This window comes from Tasmannia lanceolata, unplaced genomic scaffold (assembly GCF_043159265.1).
Source record: "Tasmannia lanceolata isolate RefF3 unplaced genomic scaffold, GAP_Taslan_0.1 ptg000012l, whole genome shotgun sequence".
NCBI classification, from domain to species: Eukaryota; Viridiplantae; Streptophyta; class Magnoliopsida; order Canellales; family Winteraceae; genus Tasmannia; species Tasmannia lanceolata.
Genome location: NW_027518689.1, coordinates 55,498,161 through 55,520,125, shown reverse-complemented (window position 1 = coordinate 55,520,125; position 21,965 = coordinate 55,498,161). Strand labels below are relative to the sequence as shown.

Sequence of the window (21,965 nt, the reverse complement as noted above, 5' to 3'; positions counted from 1 at the left end):
GATTGATTCTAAAAAGTCTGCCTAAGGTTTGCAACTAAAGATTTCTCGCCAACATCACAAGTTCCACTGGTCAAGCCTCTAAATTGTTCCAAGAGTTCCCATTCTTTCATCATTAAAGAGGCAACTTTCACATAATTGTACCTGTTAAGTGCGTCTACCACAACATTTGCCTTCCCAAGATGGTAGTTAAAGGTGAAATCATAGTCTTTAAGAAACTCAAGCCACCTCCTCTGGCGCATATTTAACTCCTTCTGATCGAATAGATACTTTAAACTTTTATGATCTGTAAATATCTCAAACTTTACCCCATACAGATAATGCCGCCAAATTCTAAGTGCAAAGACCACTGCTGCTAACTCTAAGTCATGCGTGGGGTAATTAACTTCATGTCTCTTCAGCTGACGCGAACCATACGCAATCACTTTCCCCCCTTGCATAAGCACACAACCAAGCCCTTCAAATGAAGCATCACTATACACCACAAATTCTCCTCCCTCAGATGGAAGGACTAATACAGATGTTGTAGTAAGTCTCTTCAATTCTTGAAAGTTGTGCTCGCACTCTTCAGTCCACACAAATTTTGTATTTTTCCTGGTCAACTTCGTCAACGGACCTTCCACAAACTTTCTGTAATAACCAGCCAATCCCAAAAAGCTTCTGATCTCTGTAACATTTGTAGGTTGTTTCCACTGCGTGACTGCTTCAACTTTAGCTGGGGAAATTCCTTCTCTCGAAACCACATGGCCAAGAAAAGTCACCTTCTCCAACCAAAACTCACACTTGGAGAATTTAGCATACAACTTATTCTCCCTTAAGGTACCAAATGCCTTCCTTAGATGTTTAGCATGCTCCTCACTGGTCTTAGAATAAATCAAGATATCATCTATAAATACTACCACGAACTGATCTAAGAAAGATCGGAATACACGATTCATCACATCCATGAAGATTGCCGGAGCATTGGTCAACCCAAAAGGCATCACTACAACCTCGTAGTGCCCATAGCGAGTCCCGAATGCCATTTTCGGAATATCCTCTTCTCTGACTCTAAGCTGATGGTATCCTGATCTAAGATCAATCTTCGAGAAATAACTAGCACCTTGCAACTGATCAAACAAATCGTCGATCTGCGGCAAAGGTTAACGATTTTTTATAGTAACCTTATTCAGTTGCCGATAGTCAATACATGAGCGCAAGCTACCATCTTTCTTCTTAACAAATAAAACTAGAGCTCCCCAGGGTGAAGAGTTCGGCCTGATAAACACTTTTTTCCAACAACTCTAACAATTGTTCCTTCAACTCCTTTAATTCTGCAGGGACCATCCTATATGGTGCTTTAGAGATGGGGCCAACCCCTGGCTCAAGATCAATGGTGAAGTCGATCTCACGATGTAGAGGTAACTCCATGAAGTCCTCAGGGAATACATCGAGAAACTCGCTCACCACTAGGATGTCAGCTGCAGAAAGTTCACATCCAACATCCTTTTCCACCTCTACATAGGCAAGATAACATTTGCAACCCTGGTTTATCAACTTCTGGGCCTCTAATGTTGCGATCAACTTAATCTCCTTAGGACGCTGCACCCCTTCAAATATAAATTCTTCCTCCCCATGTATTTTAAAACTGACTGTTTTGTAGAAACAATCAACACTAGCGTGATAGGATGCTAGCCAATCTATGCCCAAAATGACCTCAAAGTCATTCATATCTAACAAGACTAAGTCCACAAGGAGTTCACGATCTCCAATCTTCACTACACAACCCTTACATACTTCACAGGTTATTGCTACTTCCCCAACTGGTGTCATAACTTTCAATGGTTTTTGCAAAGATGTTTCAAATCCAATTCTTTCACAAATGCTGGTGATATGAAAGATAATAAAGAACACGGAATCAATTAATATGTATGCAGGCATGTTATTAATGAAAAGCTGACATTCGATGATGGCGTCAGACGCATCTGCATCCTGCTGAGAAATGGCAAAGACTCGGTTCATAGGTGCACGTGGTGCGCCCTTTCCTTGATTCTGAGGGCGATTCTGGTTCCCTCTCCATTGATTCTGTTGGGGCTGAGGTGGGGGTCAACGTTGATTCTATTGTTGATTTCCATTGTTCCTGAAGTTCTGGTTGGCATTCTGTTGATTAAACTGTGGGTTTGCTGGTCTATTGTTCTGTTGCCTCTGCTGATAATTTCCTTTTGGGCAATCATTCTTCCTCTGATTTGGGTCCCCACAGTTATAGCACACCCATAGTCCTCCAACACTGGCCTTAGTGCGACTTATTGCAAGTAGGGCACACCGTCTTAGACTGAGAAGAGTCACCCTCTGTCTTCGATTTCTTCGCAGGAGGTCCTTGATTTTTGTTATTCCATGACTAAGATCTTGCCGCCTGCACAATTTTCTCACTTTGTTCTGCTATTCCGCTTTCTCACAAGCCTCTGCCAAAGTTTGTGACCCAAGGTTAATAATGCTCGCCATTAAAGAAGGGCGTAGACCATTAATGAATTTATGTACTCTATCTGCCTCCGTGGATGCATAACCAGGCGCATAGCGCGATAATCTCCTGAATCTAGCTCCATATTGTGCCACTGACATCGTACCCTGCTTCAACCCAGCAAATTCCTCTGCCAGTCGATCCTTGACATGCATAGGGAAGAATTGATTGTTGAAGCGGGTTTTGAATTGTGCCCAAGTCTCATTCACTGCATTCTGATAATTTTGCTCGATAGAGCCCCACCAGACTCATGCCTCCCCTACCAGTAAAAACGAGGCAAGACAAATCTTTTGTGCATCAGTGCACGCCATAACTCTAAATATCCTCTCTATCTCCACTAACCAGTGATCAGCAGCCAAAGGGTCACCCGCTCCATCAAACTCAGGGGGGTGGTAATCCTTAAATTGCCTGTGCAACTGCAAAGCATCGTCCCTAGCTCTCGGCTCCTGACAAGCCGTCATATTTGCTGCAATAGCATGTAAAGTGGCCTGGCTAGCAGCCTGGGATTGCTGCTGGTTCCTCAAAATCTCTGCAACCATCTGAAATCCTCCCTGGTCGTTGGGCACTTGTTCAGGTACAGGCACTTGCTCAGATACAGGCACCTGCTCATTGCCTGCATTTTCAAAATTCTCATTTGCACGGCCTGCATTATTTCCATGACCAGCAGTATTCCTCCTTCGATACATTCTGCCAAAATAGACAAAAGCTTTAATACATATTATATACCAAAAATAAATAAATCTTACGGTCTAAACAAGTGACAAGTTTTGCAGGTTATTTCTTCTTTTATGTCGTGTCTGGGTCTTTCACTTGTGTCATAGTTTGTTTTTAATAACTGATTATCTACCCCTTTCCAACGGCCTACCCATACTCACAAGTACCAAGTTTTTTGTAAACCTGGCTTTGATACCACAACTGTAACGACACAAAAACCATATTAGGCCGTTACCACAAAGAGAACATAAAACATGTAAATTTACTAAAACAAAAAAATTTTAACTATCAGAGAAGAATTAATATCCGTATTAATTACTTTAACTAACATACCAAAATGAGTACAATCCAAATAAAATGTCACCACATGCAAGTTCAATCCCTTCCAAATTGGGATAATTTGAAAACTTCTAATGATTAAATAAAATCTTAAGAACCAAACATAAAAGAAAATAAAGAAAATAAATGACGACATCCGTCATGATACTACGTCTTATTCCACCGCTCTGCGCATCTATCTAATCGCCCCCATTTGTGTTCATCTCGTTATCGTCCAAAGTTGCGAAACCTATAGGGTGATTTTCTATTTTTCTTATTAGTTTATGTGTTTAATAATTTCTTTTTCTTTTTATCTCCAGCTTGGGTATGAAAAAGGAGGTGTTTGGCTCATGAAGATGATATGAAAGGAAAGGATTTTTGGTCGAATGATTGCGTTTCAAGATAGATTTTGAATGGTTTCAAGTTGAATAAATTTTGTAATGTATAATGTTTGTGTATTTAACTTATCCCATTTTTTTTTTTGAAAACGTAATGAACTGTTAGTATCTCAATATATGCTAGATGACGAGAAACAAGGGTGTAGATATCATATATGGGCATGCTGCCATCACCTCATTCCCATATGATATATTCATACCCCCTTTTTTTTCCAGGGCCGCTCTCTGTTAGTATAAAAGAGCAGTCGTATAATCACCAAAGAAGCTGATCCAAGAAAAGAATAGGGGCTAATATTTCATTTTTTTTCTTTGTTGTGGTTAGGTATTTAAATTTCTCGTAGTCAATACAGATGGCTTGATAAATTTGCAGGGGCCGGAAGTTGGGCAAGGAGGTTTTGAATAAGGCATGGATCTGGGCATCAGCAAGGTTATAGACAAGGTGGAATTTGAGCCGAGGATTTGTGGAACATTAGATGAATAAGGTTAATCATGGTGAGAAGCAAGAAAGAGGAAACAATTTCAATTTAGAAAAATTAAAGAGACATCCAGAGGATTTAGATTAAAGCTACTTACTTGATGGAGATAAAGGTTGAAAATTGAAGTGGATGAGAAGAGCCTCTCTTCCCTTCCTTCTCTTTTCTCTTATCTCTTTATTTTATTTTTCTTCAATACTATGGTTGTCATGCAAGTTTTGGGCGTGAAAACCCAAGCGATGGAGGTTTACTCTATTAGCTTGGAGGATTCCTAATTAGCTAGGTTTCCTTGTTAGTTAACTTAGTGCCTAAGCAAACCCTAGAAAAATACATTCTCTTGATATTGGCACTCCATACAGGGCCCACCCATGACTTGCGCACACTCCCATTCTTGAGACGTGCGTACGGCCATAAATCTGGGGAGATTTTGCCTCCCTTTATTTGATGTAAAAAAAATTTATTCCTTCTATTAGCATATTACTTAAACACCCCTTCTCACATTACTTATTTGGGGTTCTAATTGAAGTAGTTTCCAAGATGGTTTCTATTGGATCTTGCATGATTTTTTTTTTATGTATTTAAAATAATACTTAAGATTATTGATGATGATTCAAGGGTGGTCATTACACTGAAACACATCAAATGTTTTCACAAATGTAGCATCACACTATTAAAGTCATCTCCTTTTTGTTTAACCTGCGATATGCATGCCTTGAAGCTACTCAGACAAAAGACTTGTATTACCACCCAGTTTCCCAGTCCCATAAACCTATAATATGGAAGATTGAAGTACCTCCAACTCCAGTTCCATACCCTTCATAAATAAGCTTCTCTACCTTGTTAATAAAAGTATATGACTGAGAAAAGTGCCCTGAGCCATTTGACTACATTTCTTATGACAAGTATCCATGTTTAGCATGGCTCAATTTTCCAATTTTTAATACAACACTATTGAGAACAAGAAATTTTTCTAACAACAATATATATCTTGAAGTGTGAAGGAAGAAGAAGATGGGAGGAGATTGTTGTGAGTGGGAGCTCCCCCTCACTAATGTATTTATACAAAAGAGAAACATACAAAATGACTATTATGCCCTTAAGGCTAATACACCAACTTTTAACAGTCTCCCTCAAGCTGGAATGTATATATTATACATTCCAAGCTTGTTACAATTGTCATTCAACTTAGCATTACTTAAGGGCTTAGTGAAAACATATATAAGCTGGTCCATAGAACGAGTGAAGGAAACATGAATCTCGCCTCTATGTATTCTCTAGCGAATGAAGTGACAGTCAACCTCTTTGAGCTTGGTTCTCTCATGAAAGACAGGAATTGTGGCTATATAAATCGCAACTTTATTATCACAATAAAGCCGAGCTGGAGAGGATGAAGGAAAGCCAATCTCAGATAGGAGAGAACACAACCAAATAAGCTCGCCACTAGTATGGGACATAGCTCAGTACTCTGATTCGGCACTGGACTTGGCAACTATGTCTTGTTTCTTACTCCTCCATGACGCTAAATTGCCTCCCACAAAGGTACAATATCCAGTGGTGGATTGCCTGTCTACAAGAGATCCTACCCAATCTGCATCACAGAAGCCTTCCACCCTGATATGCCCTTGCTTCTTGAATAGGAGGCCTTTACCTGGCGCTCATTTCAAGTAACGAAGAATCTGAATCATTGCTGCCCAATGTGAAGTACGAGGAGAGCTCATATGTTGGCTGACAACACCAACAGCAAATGATATAACTGGATGAGTGACTGTAAGATATATGAGCTTGCAAACCAGCCTCCTGTATCTGCCAGGGTCCTCTAATAAATCCCCTTCTTCTAGAAGAAGTTTCCCATTTGGGTCCATGGGAACAGAAGCAGGTTTCACTCCGAAATAGTCTGTCTCCTCAAGAAGGTCCAGCACATATTTCCTCTGTGAGAGGGAGATGCCTCTAGTAGAATAGGCAATCACAATACCAAGAAAGTACCTAAGACGACCCATGTCTTTGGTTGAAAATTCTTTCTGCAAGGTCTTCAGCTTTTGTATCCCCACTGAATCACTACATGTAATGATAATGTCATCAACATATACTATCAAAAGCACACAACTTGCAGCGGAGTGGTAACTGAAGACGGAGTGATCCACGGCACATTGCTTAATGCCAAAGCGCATGATAGCATCACTAAAGCGTCCAAACCAAGCTCTATGGGACTGCTTGAGGCCATACATAGATCTCCTCAACCGACATACTAAGGATGACATCTCCCCCTGAGCAACATACCTAAGAGGTTGCTCCATGTACACCTCCTCAGTAAGCTCACCATGTAAAAAGGCATTCTTGACATCTAACTGGTGCAGATGTCACCCTTAGTTGACGACAAGAGAGATAAGAACACGAACTGAAGGAATCTTGGCAACAGGAGAGAAGGTCTCGTTATAATCAACTCCAAAAGTCTATGTATAGCCTTTGGCAACCAACCGCGCCTTAAGGCGCTCAACAGTGCCGTCGGGTAAGTGTTTCACTGCATAAACCCAGCGGCAACCCACTGGTCGAGCCCCAGGAGGAAGGGGAACCAAATCCCATGTATGATTGGCCTGAAGGGCCTCCATCTCAAGATCCATAGCCGCACGCCAACCCTGATGATCAAGAGCAGCTGGCAAAGACTGCGGCAAAGAAACAGAAGACATGGAAGAAACAAAACCTCGAAATATAGGGGTGAGAGTCATAGGAAATAACAGAAGAAATGGGGTGAGCAGTACTGTGAGAGCGAGTACGAGAAGCAATGGGAGAATCGGGAGTAACTGTAGGAGAGGGAAGAATAGGTACCTGAGATGAGGATGACGGGATCTCCGGCTCAGAGAGAGATGGTGCAGGCTGAGGAGGATGGGCTCCAGACTTCGGTCGGCGCTGATAGATCTTCCGAGTAACTGGAGGGTTAGCCGCAGGGGCCGGTAAGGCTGGAGTGGGCGCACATACAGGGGTCAGCTCACGGACCTGCAAGGGTGGAGAGGGACAAGGATCTGGGAGGACGACACGAGGAAGAGGGATCTCCGAATCAAGAATGACAGGACGATACGCATGAGTAACAAAATAAGACTCTGACTCGAAGAAGGTAACATCGGCAGAGACAAATGATTGACGCAAGCGATGACTATAACAGCAATAACCTTTCTGAGTCCGGGAGTACCCAAGAAAGATGCATCGCTCAGCACGAGGGTCCAACTTATCTAAACCTGGGCCAAAGTTGTGAACAAAGCACACGCAACCAAAGATTCTAGGGGTGAGAGGGAAGGGGTCATGATGAGGATGTAATATGGCAAAGGGAGAAGAGCCAACAAGAACCGAAGAAGGAAGCCGATTTGCTAGGTGGCATGCAAGGAGGATAGCATCACCCCCAATAAGATTTGGGGACCCGTATCTGAATAAGAAGAATACGGGACCCATCAAGTAGAGATCTCATCTTCCTTCCAGCTACACCATTTTGTTGGGAGGTGTGAGCAAAGGAAGATTGGTGGACAATGCCACGAGTAGAAAGGAAATCCTGAAAGCCATTGGTTTTGGAGAAATATTCCCTACCATTATCTATGCGCAAGCATTTTAGGGTACATTGGAACTGATTTGTAACCTTGGCATGAAAAGTGCGAAAAGTAGAGAAAATCTCAGACCGATCCGAGGCAAATAAACCCAAGTCATGCGAGAAAAATCATCAATAAAGACAACAAAATATCTATAACCAAATATAGAGGTAGTCCTCGTGGGACCCCATACATCAGAGTGCACTATATCAAAAGGGTACGAAACCCTACTAACAAGCCTAGACAAAAAGGACACACGGTGGTGTTTTCCAAGTTCACAGGCCTCACACTAAAATGACTGAACAGGGGAAGACATAATAGAAGTGCGTCATAGACGCTCAAGACATGGATGACCAAGGCGGCAGTGCCACTGATAGGCATCGACAGAATTGTGCAAAATGGCGGAAGACGGGTCACAATCCAGACGATAGAGTCCATCCACCTCTCTACCCGAGCCAATCGTCTTCCCAGTCGAAAGATCCTGAAATACACAATAAGAAGGACAAAATAAGACAGAGCAATTGAGATGTTTAGTAAGCTGACTAACTGAAAGTAAGCCAAAAGGAGATTTGGGAACACATAGCACAGAGGATAGGGTAAGATCAGGACAGTGAGAGATATTACCAATACTAGAGATAGGAGTAGTACTCCCAAGCAAGGGTAATAAACCGAGAGGAGAGAGAATGAAAAGAACTAAGGGATGAAGAGGTACCTGTCATGTGGTTCGAGGCCCCATAATCAATGATACAGGAGCTCGAACTAGTGAGAAGAGAAGCAGGAGAGCTACCTGGCTGAGCAAAGCCGGCACTTGGAGGGTGGCTGGTCAGCTTAAGGCACTGGAACTCATCGTAGTCGGCGCGAGAAAGATAGAAACCATCAGGAGACACGGCATGGCTCTGCTCTTAAGAGGAAGAAGGTACTGAGTCTGATGTGTCTGTGGCAGAAAGATGTGATGATCAGCCAAAATGTGGAGCAAAGGGCGGACGACGCTCAAGATGAAGAGCATAACATGTCTCCAAAGAATGTCCCTCCCAACGGCAATGAGAACAATAAGGACGAGGACGGCCACTAGTACTCCGTCCACCAGGAAAATCTCGGCCAGAGCCACGACCACCACGGCCAAAGTCACGTCCACGACCTCATCCAAAGGTGCCACCCCCACGGGAAGCACAATCCCCAGTACTATAAGCCGTCGTCGCAGAGCCATCGAAAGACGGAGTGGGCAGAAAGGTATCACCTATGCACTGTGGGCAGAGAGGTACCAACTATGCACTGCTGAGCTCGTAAATAGACCTCCTGTAGGGAGGGCATAGTCCCAGAGCCAAAGATCTGCTGTCTGAGAGGAAGGAACTCAGGACCCAACGTCTCAAGAAAGTGAACGACCCGGAGCTGGTCCTGCTGCTGGGCAGCAACAGTTAAGTCTGTCGTGAGAGGCATGAGAACATCCAATTGTTGACAATAGGAGACAAACTGGTTGTAGTATCCAGAAAGAGGAGTGTCACCACGCCGGAGATGCATCCACTGGGAATAGGTGGAACAAATGCCTAAAGTCTCCTTCCAAGCCTGGATATATCGGGGGTGGTTCAATCTACAGGAATCCTTAACAGAAAGGATAGGGAGTTAAAAAGGCTGAAATCTGCTGTCAACTATAAAGGATTCTCGATTGGCAAAGCCAGGTTGATGGGTCTTTCTGAGCGGAAGAAGCGTCATAGAAAGGGAGGGAGGTTGTCTAAATAAGGTGTTTAGATGAAGATTCTGTCTTGGAACATTAATGGTTTGGGGTCGCTGGAGAAGAAAGTGCATCTAAAAGATATGGTGGTTAATCAAAAGCAGGATGTAGTTTGTATCCAAGAAACAAAATTAGGTTCCATTGATAGAAGGGTGGTTAGGAGTGTGGGAAGCTGCGCGAATTGGGATTTTTCCTATATTGAGTCTATTAGGGCTTCTGGTGGTATCTTTATTATGTGGAATGGTTCTAAATGGCAAAGCTCGGAGGTTCTGAAAGGCAAATTCACTCTGTCTATACTATTTCGAAAAGTAGAGGATGCTTATTTGTGGTTTTTTCCGAGGTCTATGGGCCTGTTTCTGGGGGTGAGAAAAAACTTTTGTGGGAGGAGCTGGAGAGGGTAAGGGGTTCTCGGTCTGATCCTTGGTGTATTGGAGGTGACTTTAATGAAATTAGAATGGTTAATGAGCATTTGGGGTGTAGGCGGTCCAATTTGAATATGCGGTTGTTCATTGATTTTATTGCTAATCATAGTCTTATCGATTTGCCTCTATCGGGTGGTAGATTCACTTGGAATAGAGGGGAGAGCCATAGTCGCATAGATTGTTTTCTCATTAGTCCTAGCTGGTTGAATTTGGTTCCCGAGGTTTTCCAAAGGATTACTCCTCACTCTGTTTCGGATCATAGCCCGTTGCTGCTGGATCCGCGACAGGAGTCATGGGTCCCAAGCCATTCAGATTTGAGAATGCTTGGCTTTTGGAACCTAACATGGAGCAGAGGATGGGTGAGTGGTGGTCTTCCCTTACTGTGCAAGGTCAAGCGGATGTCATTATTGGTATGAAGTTAAGGTATGTGAAGGCAAAACTAAAGATGTGGGTAGAGGAGAATAAAGTGTCTAAGATGGCTAGAAGGAGATGGCTGGAAAATTTCATGAGGGAGGTTGAATTGGAGGTTGAGGTTGGTTTGGCTTCCGAGGTTGATAGAGTGAAATTGGGTTGTGCTCAAGAAGAACATAAAGGTATTTTATTGAGGGAGGAGATGCCATGGAAACAAAAGTCAAGAGTGAAATGGTTGTCAGAGGGGGACAGGAATTCTGCATATTTTCATGCCATGGCTAGCGCCCGTCGCAGGTGTAACAGGATTTCTGTTCTTAATGTGGATGGTAGGATGCTTGAAGACAAGGAAAGTATTACTAAAGCTAGCATTGAATTCTATGAGACATTGTATTCTTCGGAGGATGTTTCTCGCCCTATTCCGGAGGGTGTGCTGTTTAAAGCGCTTTCTCTTGATGAACGGTATTCTTTAGAGGTTCCTTTCGATGACGATGAAGTTAAACAAGCAGTGTTCTCGATGAGCAAGGATAAAGCTCCCGGTCCTAATGGGTTCTGTTTAGCCTTTTTTCAAGCATGCTGGGAGTTTGTTAAAAATGACATTATGTTCTTCTTTCAGGCTTTCTTTCATGGTTCGCAGATGGATCGTAGTACTGGTTCCACATTCATTTCCCTTATTCCTAAAATTAAGGGAGCTGTGAAGGTGACGGATTTTAGACCTATCAGCTTGGTGGGATGCCTTTATAAAGTGCTTGCGAAGGTTTTGGCTGAGCGGATCAAGGTGGTGATGCCTTCTATCACCTCTGAGGTTCAAAGTGCCTTTGTGTCCAAGAGGCAGATTCTTGATTGTGTTCTTATTGCGAATGAAGCTATTGATTCTCAAAGGCGATCTGGCTCTGGAGGAATTATCTGCAAGTTGGATATGGAAAAAGCTTATGACAGAGTGGACTGGAGTAGTTTGGACTGTATTATGGGGCGTATGGACTTTGGGGACCGATGGAGGGGATGGATACGAAGGTGCGTTGAATCAGCCTATTTTTCTGTGTTGATCAATGGATCTCCGAATGGTTTCTTTAAGTCCTCAAGGGGGCTGAGGCAAGGGGATCCTCTCTCCCCTTTCTTGTTCGTTATAATAGCTGAGACATTGAGCAGGCTTATGGTTTCTGGGAGTGGGATTGGGTTGTTTAGGGGCTTTGAAGTGGGGAGGGATAAGGTGGAGGTGTCCCATTTGCAATTTGCTGACGATACCCTGCTTTTCTGCCACCCGGATGAGGCCTCTATCTTGAACTTGAAGGCGACTTTGAGGTTTTATGAACTGTTCTCTGGCCAGAAGATTAACTTCCATAAATCGTGTATGTTTGCTATCAATTTGCCTTTGGACCAAGCTTCTTGTTTTGCATCGATACTTGGGTGCAAGTTGGAATCCTTACCTTCAAAATATCTGGGTCTACCTCTTGGGGTTGGTAGACCTGGAAAAAACTTATGGGACCCGGTGATGGAGAGAATCGAAAGGAGACTAGATACTTGGAAGAAGAATTTAATTTCAAAAGGTGGGAGATTGGTGCTTGTGAAGGCGGTATTGGCCAATATTCCCACGTATTTCCTTTCTCTCTTCAAATGTGGGAGTTTGTGTGGGCTTGAGGAATGAACAAATCCAGCGTAGATTTCTGTGGGGTGGTTCCGAGGATGCTGCGGGTATACCCCTTGTAAAATGGGATGAGGTCTGCTATCCTTTAAAAATGAGGGGCTGGGGATTCGAAGAATTAAAGAATTTAAACAGGCTCTCCATAGGAAATGGCTTTGGAGGTTTGATATCGAGAAAGATCTGTTCTGGGTTAAAGTTATTAGCAGCAAGTACGGTTCTAAGGTTGGTAAGTGGGATTCGGGGGATTTGTTTTCTTTTAAAGGGTTAACTGTTTAGAGGGATATTCTGAAAATTTGGCCTAAATTTGTTAAGGGTACCAGATTCAAGGTTTACTCAGGGGATCGAGTTAGATTTTGGTTGGACGCCTGGTGCGCCTCTGAGCCTTTGAGTTTACTGTTTCCGGAATTATGTAGGGTGGCTCTTAATAAGGAGGTACTGGTCAAAGATTGCTTTGTGCGGGAGAATGGGAGAGTGGTGTGGATGCCAGCCTTCCGCAGAAATTTCTTCGAGAGAGAATTGGAGGCACTGACTCATCTCTTTCAAACTATTCAGTCGTGTTATTTAAAGATATTTGGGCCTGATATGAGAATTTGGATATGGGACAAGTCCGGATTCTTTTCTGTTAAGTCTTTCTATTCACACCTTCTTATTTGTCCTAATCTAACTATCTTGGCCAAGGTTTGGAAATCTCTTTGCCCCCCTAGGGTTTGTTTTTTTGGATGGGCGGTATGTAGGGATAGGATTCAAACGATAAACTTCCTTAGGAGAAGGGGGATGATGCTGATTGATCACTGCCCTTTATGCCTTTTGGACGGGGAATCGGCTAGTCACCTTTTCATGCATTGCAGTTTTGCTCGATCTGTGTGGAGTCTGATTTTGGCCAGATTCGGTTTGAGCTGGTATTTCCCTCTTCAATTATGGATTTACTTGAAGCTTGGGAAGGAGTGCCGTGAAAGAAAAAAGGGAGAATTTTGTGGAATTTGTGCTTGTTTTCTACGTTTTGGGAGATCTGGAAGGAAAGGAATGCTAGAGTTTTTGAAGGTGTCCACAAGCCACCACATAGAGTTTATGTTAACATTATTGCCTCTATTATTGCTAGGGCCAGGTGTCTACCCTCTTTTCAGTTTGTGTCCGCCTATGATTTATAGGAAGGCTGGAGCATCATCTGCTTGGAGAAGTTATCCAGTCACAAGGTGGTGCAAAAGTGGATCCCACCTCCATCTAGTTGTCTGAAAGTTAACTTTGATGGGTCTAGCTTCAGAAATCTGGGTCCGGCGGGCGGGTATTGGTGGCCTGTGCCGCAATTCTTTCGGTACGTCTCTTTTGGCTTTTTCTGGTCCTCTTAGTGTATGCGATTCCAGTGAAGCTGAGGTTAAAGCAGCTTATGAGGGCATCAAGCATTTGGATAGGGGGGTCCTGGATATATCCATTGTGGAGGGAGATTCTTTAAATGTTATTAGATGGCTTCGGGGATCAGCTAAGCCCCCATGGAGATTTTGGTCTCTGTTCGATGAAATTGATGACATTGTTGGTGGGTCATCCATTGTCTTTCAGCACGTGCGCAGATCAGCAAACAGTGAAGCGGATTGTTTCGCTAGAGAGGGTGTTGAGAAGGAGGGGCTGGAATTCTTTGATTTCCACCCTCCATGAGGGTGCTTGTATTTTTTGCTTTTCTGTTGCTTTTTCTTTTCTCCTTGTTCCTCTCTTTGGGTGACCTCCTTGGTCCTCCCTTTTAATATATTCGATTGCCTTTCAAAAAAAAAGGTGGAACAAATGCGAGCAAGGTCGCCCACCCCAGAAAAGAGAACTACAATCTCATCCCAAATACGCTTGGCGGTCGGAAGATGCATCATGGTGCCAGAAATATGAGAGGTCATGCTTTGCCATAGAGAGTGCGGACAAGAGCGTCGTCCTCCTCCCACTTCTCATAGGATGAATCAGTGGAAGAGAGAGGGGCCCGACAGATGATGTAGATCCTACGGCGAGCAATGAGGTAAGTTTCGACGGCGACCTTCCAATTGACATAATTGGACCCATTTATTGGTACGATAGTCATCGGAGGGAATGAACCATCCCCCGAGGAAGAACGAGTAGAAGAAGAAGCCATAGCGGGGAGGAATAGGACTAGTAGAAGCCAGTCCAAGAGAGGGATCCTCAATGACAAGAGAATCCATAGACACAAACGGATAGAGAACCCCACAAAAAACTATGGCACGAAGGAAAGAGAACTACTCGACGAGTCCATGAGAGAGGACGCGGCTCCGATGAAATATAAGAGAATATGAGTGCATTGAAGGTCGCAGAAGACGAATCGGAGCCGCGGATAGGAGCACGAACACCCAACAACAAGGATTTAGACCATATTGAAGGAGAACTTAAAAAAAACTTAGGGAAAGGTAAGCAACAGTAATGAAATAGGAAGGAGAGAGGAGGTTGGGAGGTTGATGGGAACTGGACGATGGAGGGGGGTGACAGGAAGGGGAAAAGATAGAGAGAGAGGGAAGGGGGGTTTTACGGAAACAAGGAGGAGGTTGGGAGGAGAAGGGAACTGGAAGATGGAAGTGGTGGGGTGGGTGGCGTGGGTTACAGGGGTCTGGAGGGTGAGAGAGGGGTCGGGGAGAGGGGAAGAGGGGTTACGGGGGGCTGGGAGGTGGTAGGGGTAGGGTAGGTGATTACGGGGGTGAGGGTTGGGAAAAACAGGGGCGGGAGGGTCGTGGGTGGGGAGAAAACCCAGAGGTGGGAGGAGGTGTGTGTGTGTGTGTGTGTGGGGGGGGGGGGGGGGTCGTGGTTTACAGCGGCGGCGGTTTGGGGAAAAATCAGAGGTGGACGAAGGTGGTGGGTGGTGGTTGGGGTCGTGGCTGGAGGTAGAGGAGAAGGTGGGCGGTCGTGAGAGGTGGGTTTTGGGGCTGGAGGTTAGGGTTTTGGTGTTTAGGTTAGGTTAGGGTTTTAGGGTTGTAGGGGCTGGAGGTTAGGTTTTGGTGTTTAGGTTAGGTTAGGGTTTTAGGGTTGAAGGGGCTGGAGGTAGAAGATGGGAGCTGGAGGTTAGGCTTTTTGTGTTTAGGTTAGGTTAGGCTTTTAGGGTTGAAGGGGCTGGACGTAGAAGATGGGGACTGGAGGTTAGGGTTTTAGTTTTAGTTTTAGGAGAGGGATGAAGGTAGAAGATGAAGATTAGGGATGAAGGTAGAAGATGAAGATTAGTGATGAAGGTTAGGTTAGGGTTTTGGGGTTGAAGGGAGGTGGGAGGATGGTGGTCCTCAATGGGTCCCTAGGGTAACCCTAGGGCTCTCATACCATGTTGAAGTGTGAAGGAAGAAGAAGATGGGAGAAGATTGTTGTGAGTGGAAGCTCCCCCTCACCAACATATATATATATATATATATATATATATATATATATATATATATATATATATATATATATATATATAATGAATATGGAGGCTAAAAACGAGAATTCGTTGGCTCTTGCAGTGTATTGGCATACACAATGAGCACTGACCTCCTAGGTTATGTACAGAAAATAAGTACAAAATATAAAAACATGTGATGCTAAAGAAATAAGTTCCAAACATGTCTCGCAATAAGTTTTCCTTTTTCTTTTTTATTTTTGAATAGCACATCCAGAAATATGTTATCAAAAAAGATATTGACAAGGATACCTGTCAGCAGATAGCAGCAATAAATGTCCCAATAGATTATAAAAATAACCACCAAGAATAAGAGAGATTGTACTTGTCAACAATCTAAAAAATGCAGCCAGCTTCCGGACGAAGAGCCAAGAGGGACTGGAACTGTAAGAATTGTGGCTATCTTAATTTTAGATGGAGGGCTTGCTGCCGATGGTGTGAGTACGATACCCAGTGGAAAACTTCATCTCGGGTGGGATTTGAATCTGACGAGGGTCGGGAATCTAATGTGGAGGGGTGGCCGGACTCGGGCGATATCTCATTCAATACAAGGAGTGGATTCCCCTTCCTACATATCATGGGAAAGGAACTAGAAAAGATGAGTCATTGTTTGAAAGCATGCCTCATAGGAAGAACTAAGGAGAAGGGATGGAGGGTTGGGGATCTCTATAATTGGGCCAAAAAGCACTGGGGCATTCCGGCCCTGTCTAATCCTTGTATTCTGGCAGGTGACGAATTCTTATTCATGTTTGATAGAGAAGACATAGCCCAAAAGATTCTTGATAGGGGAGATGAAGCCTGCGGAATTCATCTTTCTTCCATTAAACTCTGGGATTCGGACTATCAACAGGGAGAGGAGGAACTCTAGGTTAACTTTTATGGAATCCCCCTCCATGCGTGGGCAATCTCAACCGTTGCGGCATTGGGAAAATGCTTTGGGGTGGTTCTGGAAATAAAAATGGAACAAAACAACGGTCAAACCATGGAATTTGCTGAAGCGCGTATTTTGGCTCCAGCCTGGAAACTACGAGCTTCATTCCTTCGTTTAAAAATCCAGCATTCCTTCTTCACGGTCGGTGTGGAGATACAACCAGATTTGCACTCGCCACTAGAAGGGATTACTGGAAAATCATCGGTGGCATTGACACAGTCCCAGCGGGAAGACCTACACGAGAGCCCAATCTTCGTCGCTACGGTCAACTCCGACTTGGTAGCTGTCAGTGAGGGTCCCAGTTTTGGGAAGAGAGAAACCAGGGATCATCAGGCAGGTTGGTCCAATTTCAATTTTCAAATTCAAAATCCACCCTTACCCAGGGTGTCAAATCAACTGACAGCTGGTGAAAAGAGGTGGGTAAAAGCTTCAAAGGGACTGACAGAAAAGGTTAAGACTTAAGAAGGCTCTCGACATACTCCGAAGCTGTGTGGGTGGGTCTAAAATTAAGAACAGAGTCTGGAAGGAAAAATCGCAAATTAGACGCAAATGGAGACAAAAAGGTGAGTCACCTACCCCCACCTTTACTAGTCGTGAATGGGGTCAAAAAGGTGAGTTACCTGCACCCACCTTCCTTTTAAAGGAAAACACATGCAAGAAACAACCGGATACTTCGTTAATGAAGTACCTCTCACAGAGGCCCTCTCACCACAAAAATTCAACTGTCAGATCGTCAATTCGGTCTTGGGGAAAGATTCACCCTATGAACCTTTCCTTGAAACCGTCTGTATTTTGTTAATCTTTGAACCTTTAGCCGTTGGGAGGTCCCTCTCTCTTGATGAGGGGGAATCGGAAACAGAAGAGGAGTGGGGCAAGATAGAAAACTTGTCTTATCAGAGACACTGTTTATAAATGGATTTTAGAAGAGACATGGGAAAGTTCTTTGGTAGATTTCCCTGCCTCTTATGAAGACGGGATCCTTCATCGCAAGAGTCCATCTTTATTGAGACTTGGGGGTATTTTTGGGAATTAGAAAATGGTAAAAATTCCAAGGCAAGCAAAACACGTTTCAGACATGCTTGGAGTTAATGGTCTTGACGGTTTGTCTGCTGCGAGTATAGGTTGAAGATAGCATGTAACACTGGTGTTATCATTATCATTAGTTTTTTTTTTAAAATGCTGTGTATCAAGATCCGCTTCAGTCGAGACACTCAGTTGGTGGGGCCCGAGGAATGTAAGCTTATCCTTGTACGTTGCCTCTGTCACGTATATCAAGAAAAAGAGAAGGATCGTCAGAAGATCTTGGGTAAGTTCAGCCAGGAACCAGAAAGGGTGGATTTTCGTTAGAATGGGGTCGGATCAGTAGAAAGATAGAAAGGAAAGAAAAGTGGATCGGGATGACACGGGTCGCTATGATGGTGACAACACTTGCTTTCCCATAATGAATACGTATCATTTGGAAAAGATTTCGTAAACGATAGCTACAAATAGCCCTGGCCAGTTTGTGAGATAACGTTTATGATCCTTTCACGATATAATAATGAGTTTATTGGCATATGGAATTAATTATCACTTTGATTTAGTTCGAGGTAGCCAGGGGGGGCAAGAAAGAAGTTTTGGGCAACTATAATATGTATCTGGGAAAGAGAAGTCATTCTCAAGAACTGTTGGTATTCCTTTGCTGGTGCTCAGAAAATGGCTTCTCCTTCTTCTGCGGGTCCCAGAACATTCAAAAGGTTAAGGAAGGATATTCCTGACCTTTTAGAATGGTTCGACCAACGTCAATGGGTTAGAAGCTTGCACTATAACAGGGTCAAAGCATCAGTGGAGGCTCCCACCATACCTGAAAAACTTAAAAGTACCTTAAAATGACAGTGGAGACAGTTCCAGGCAGATTATAGGATGAGAGCAGATGAATTCTTCCCTATTACGGGCACGTATAACTTAAAGGACATAGTCATACCAATCTATAAATTCCCCTTCTTTCAAGGATGGTTGGACTATGCAAATGAACTTCGGTGGTTAGAATGGGAGGCAAAGAAGAACCTTTGTCTCCGGAAGATTGCTGAATTAATTTCAATTCGGAAGAACCTGGTGGTAGAGGTCCCTTTCCCGGAATTCGCAGCAGAGTACTGGCCCGAAGATATGGAGTTGGAACTGGACATTGGAGCCTTATCAGTGGAGTTGACTGATTGTGCTTGATTCACGAGTCATAGTTTTTGGTCCTAGCTCTTTAGTACAACTCTGTCTTGCCTGGTTCGAGTATTATGGTATATGGCAAAGGAATGGATAGAAAAGAATGTAAATGATGGGTAGTTTTGGAGGGTGCTGGAATGGTGATTGAGGACTCTAGATTCGGTGTAGCTTAACCTGAATGGCTAATGCCGGTATGCCGGCTAATTCACTTGAATATTTTGTATTGCAACTGGGACTATTGGTCCCAATTGCTATGTTAATATTAATAAAATATGTCAATTTTCAAAAAAAAAGAGAGATTGTACTTGTCATGCCTATTAACATTGGGTTCTCACACCATGTATTAAACTCTGAAAAAGAAAGATCCAAGTGAACACACCTGCAAGGCCCGACCAAACATCCTGCGCTTCCGAAGATTAAGCATAGCAAGAGAGATCTCAGTTCGGCCGAGACTTTTACCTTCAACAACCCACTTACTGATAGCAACTTGAATGGATTGGTGTGGAGTGTCCATAATAACCTTGAATAATGAGGAAGACAAGAATTTTTTCCGTGACTCCTTGTCAACAATCGAGACTGTTTCGGTGTCAGACAAGGCAAGCTCATTATTAGTTGTTTCCGATAAATCATCTTCTGAATCTTCATCATCGGAAAGCTCGGGTTCAGATATCAATTCCCCATCATTCTCCTCCACTGGATTTTTTTCAACTATGTTATCAGTGTCTGGAGGTGTTTCTAGCTCGGAAAACCCGTCTTCCAAGTCGGCTTCATCATCACTGCTCTTAGCACCGGCCTGTGAAGAAAGACTACTAATCTTCATAAAGAACTTGAATGGAGCAGAGTGGTTATAATAAAACCTCTTTGGCCAGAGAAATCTATCAGTTATAAATTGGTCATGATTGCGACTACTAACTCCAAGCTCTGAATTAACACTTAGTATGTCAGATTTTGCACAAGTGGCTCGTGTAGCTCCTAAGCGAAAACCATGAGTCCTGGTAGCAAAAAAATGAAGGATCAAAATCTCGTAACAAGCTTCAACAATACCCACGCTTGGGAAAAAATTACAAACAACTGATAGAAGAGCGTAAGTCCTTTCAACCATTAATGATAAGGTTTTGCCAAGTCTATCTATAAATATTTGACAACAGAAAACTAAAACTCCTACAAATCCAATTAACTCCAAATTTCAAAAAGATAAGGATATACAAAGGGGAGAAAATAGCATCGAAATCTATGTACAACGCTGGAAAAATGCCATGAAAGGGGCTGTAATGATTTGCAAAACACAAATGGGCGTAAAACAAATTTTAAGCTCAGTTTTGCACTTAAAAATGGGTGTAAATTTTGTTTTACAGCCATTTTACGTTGAAAGAAACAGAGCCTTAGGAAGAAAGATAATTTTCCTGTTAAAATTGCATGAATAAGTAAGCCAAAAATGATTACCATCTACAACAAATAAAATTATATATAAAAAAAGGCAATCTACTGATAAAAAAATGCATAGGCAGGTATATCCCATAGATTAAAAAAGGGAAGAAAACGTCGAGCAACTCAAAGAGAAACTGAAATGATTTCATCTACTGGAAAAAGAAACAGGAACCAAGCAAAAAATCAGGAAGAAAAATTAAAACATCAGATGTTATCCTCGTACACTGCAAAAACATTCAAAAACCCATCCAATAAATCAAATAATGAAAAGAAAGGGAAAATTTTTGCAGAAAAACCATAAAAGAGAACAACCAAATAAGACGATAGTCTAATGCAAAGAAAAGATGGAAAATGGAGTACTAAAAGGGAGGGAAGAACATTACCGCATAGGATTAGCAGCTCTCCGAAGTGCCAACATGATGATTTTCCAGCCTGACGTGAAACAAACTCCCTAACCCTTAACCCGAGTTCTTACCGCTTTCAAAATAGAAGACTAAACCCTAAAAACCCCAAACGCTCTAACAGAGCAGGCTTCATATATCAACGCGGTATATGATCTCTTGTTTTTCTTTAGGTCACTACTCACTAGGTCTCGAACTTTCTTTCTAATTTTCCCCCCTTTTTCGCACAAAATTGGTGGAAAGCCTAGATGGGCAAAACTGAAACATAAGAACGACAAAATTAGAGCCTGGAACTATACCCGACACGGCCGCACTTGACCTTGCATAGTTGCATTTCTACACATTGCCCGTAATAGGCCTACTTTTGGCTGTGGCTACATCTTCGCATTTATTACAAGGGAAATGTTATCAGCACTACTGCATTTTGATGATGGCACTCCTCACTTTATTAAAAGTACTGGCCTACACTATAGGATGATCCCAACCGTCCATCAGATGGGCCACAGCGTAAATAGGCTGTGCCCCATAAATTATTTTCATAGGTTGATCCTAACCCTCCGATCTGTAGAGGGACTGTTTGATCCTGACCCTCTACAGATCGGAGGGTTAGGATCAACCTATGGAAATGATTTTTGGGGCACAACATATTTAGACTGTGTCCCATCTGATGGACGGTTGGATCATCCTATGGTGCGGGCCATACCATACTTTTAATAAAGTGAGGAGTGTGATCATCAAAATACAGTAGTGCTGATAACATTTCCCAATTACAAATCCCTACTTTGCACGGATCAATTTGGAGGATTGGGTGGGGATATCTATAATCTATATATCTATCTATAATCCATCCATCCATCCATCCATCCATTTATAGAGTTTTTATATGGTACCTGAGCATCAAGTACCATCAAAGCAGTACCACCCTTGATATTTGATCCAAGGGTGGTACCCCTTTAAGAGTCTGTTGTTGGATCAAATATCAAGGATGGTACCTCCATCGTACCACCTTAACAGGACTTGACGGTATGCCACCATATAATTTCTCCTATTTGTAATCTATCTATGTATAATCTATACTAAGCATGGGTGCAACTCGGGTTGATTTTTGAGAAATCGGGTTGAGCTTTTAACTTGATATCGGATCGGGTTCGGGTTGACTCCTATTCATTTTTTGCAAAAGCTCAACTCGACCGGACCCAAGTTGCGCCTCCACTTTTCGTTGTGCTTCGTCTTTTTCTCAAAAAATAAAAAATTTTGTTTTCCCCCTTAAAAGTAGATGCTAAACTACTAATTAATCATTTTTTTTTTAATTTGAATTTGGAATGGGCAGTTACCGTGTGAGAAAATCTCGTCCCTTGACATTCAGTGCATAGTTAGTCAGTTTTTAAATTTCTCCTTTCGTGTGGCTGTGTTAAACTCAACTCACCTCAACT

The 21,965-nt window shown here is 42.9% G+C and overlaps 1 protein-coding gene across 1 annotated transcript in view; it reads right to left on the bottom strand.

The window, feature by feature from the left end:
- LOC143888462 (pentatricopeptide repeat-containing protein At1g80270, mitochondrial-like) overlaps positions 1 to 20,846 on the bottom strand; it is a 48,587-nt gene extending 27,741 nt beyond the window's left edge. Inside the window, exons 1-2 of the mRNA XM_077392914.1 lie at positions 20,515 to 20,846; positions 19,083 to 19,695 (exon numbers count right to left, since the gene is read on the bottom strand). Coding sequence (XP_077249029.1) covers positions 19,083 to 19,695; positions 20,515 to 20,549 — 648 coding nt within the window. The 5' untranslated portion in view covers positions 20,550 to 20,846. The remainder of the gene's footprint in view (positions 1 to 19,082; positions 19,696 to 20,514) is intronic.
- Between the last annotated feature and the right edge of the window lie 1,119 nt (positions 20,847 to 21,965).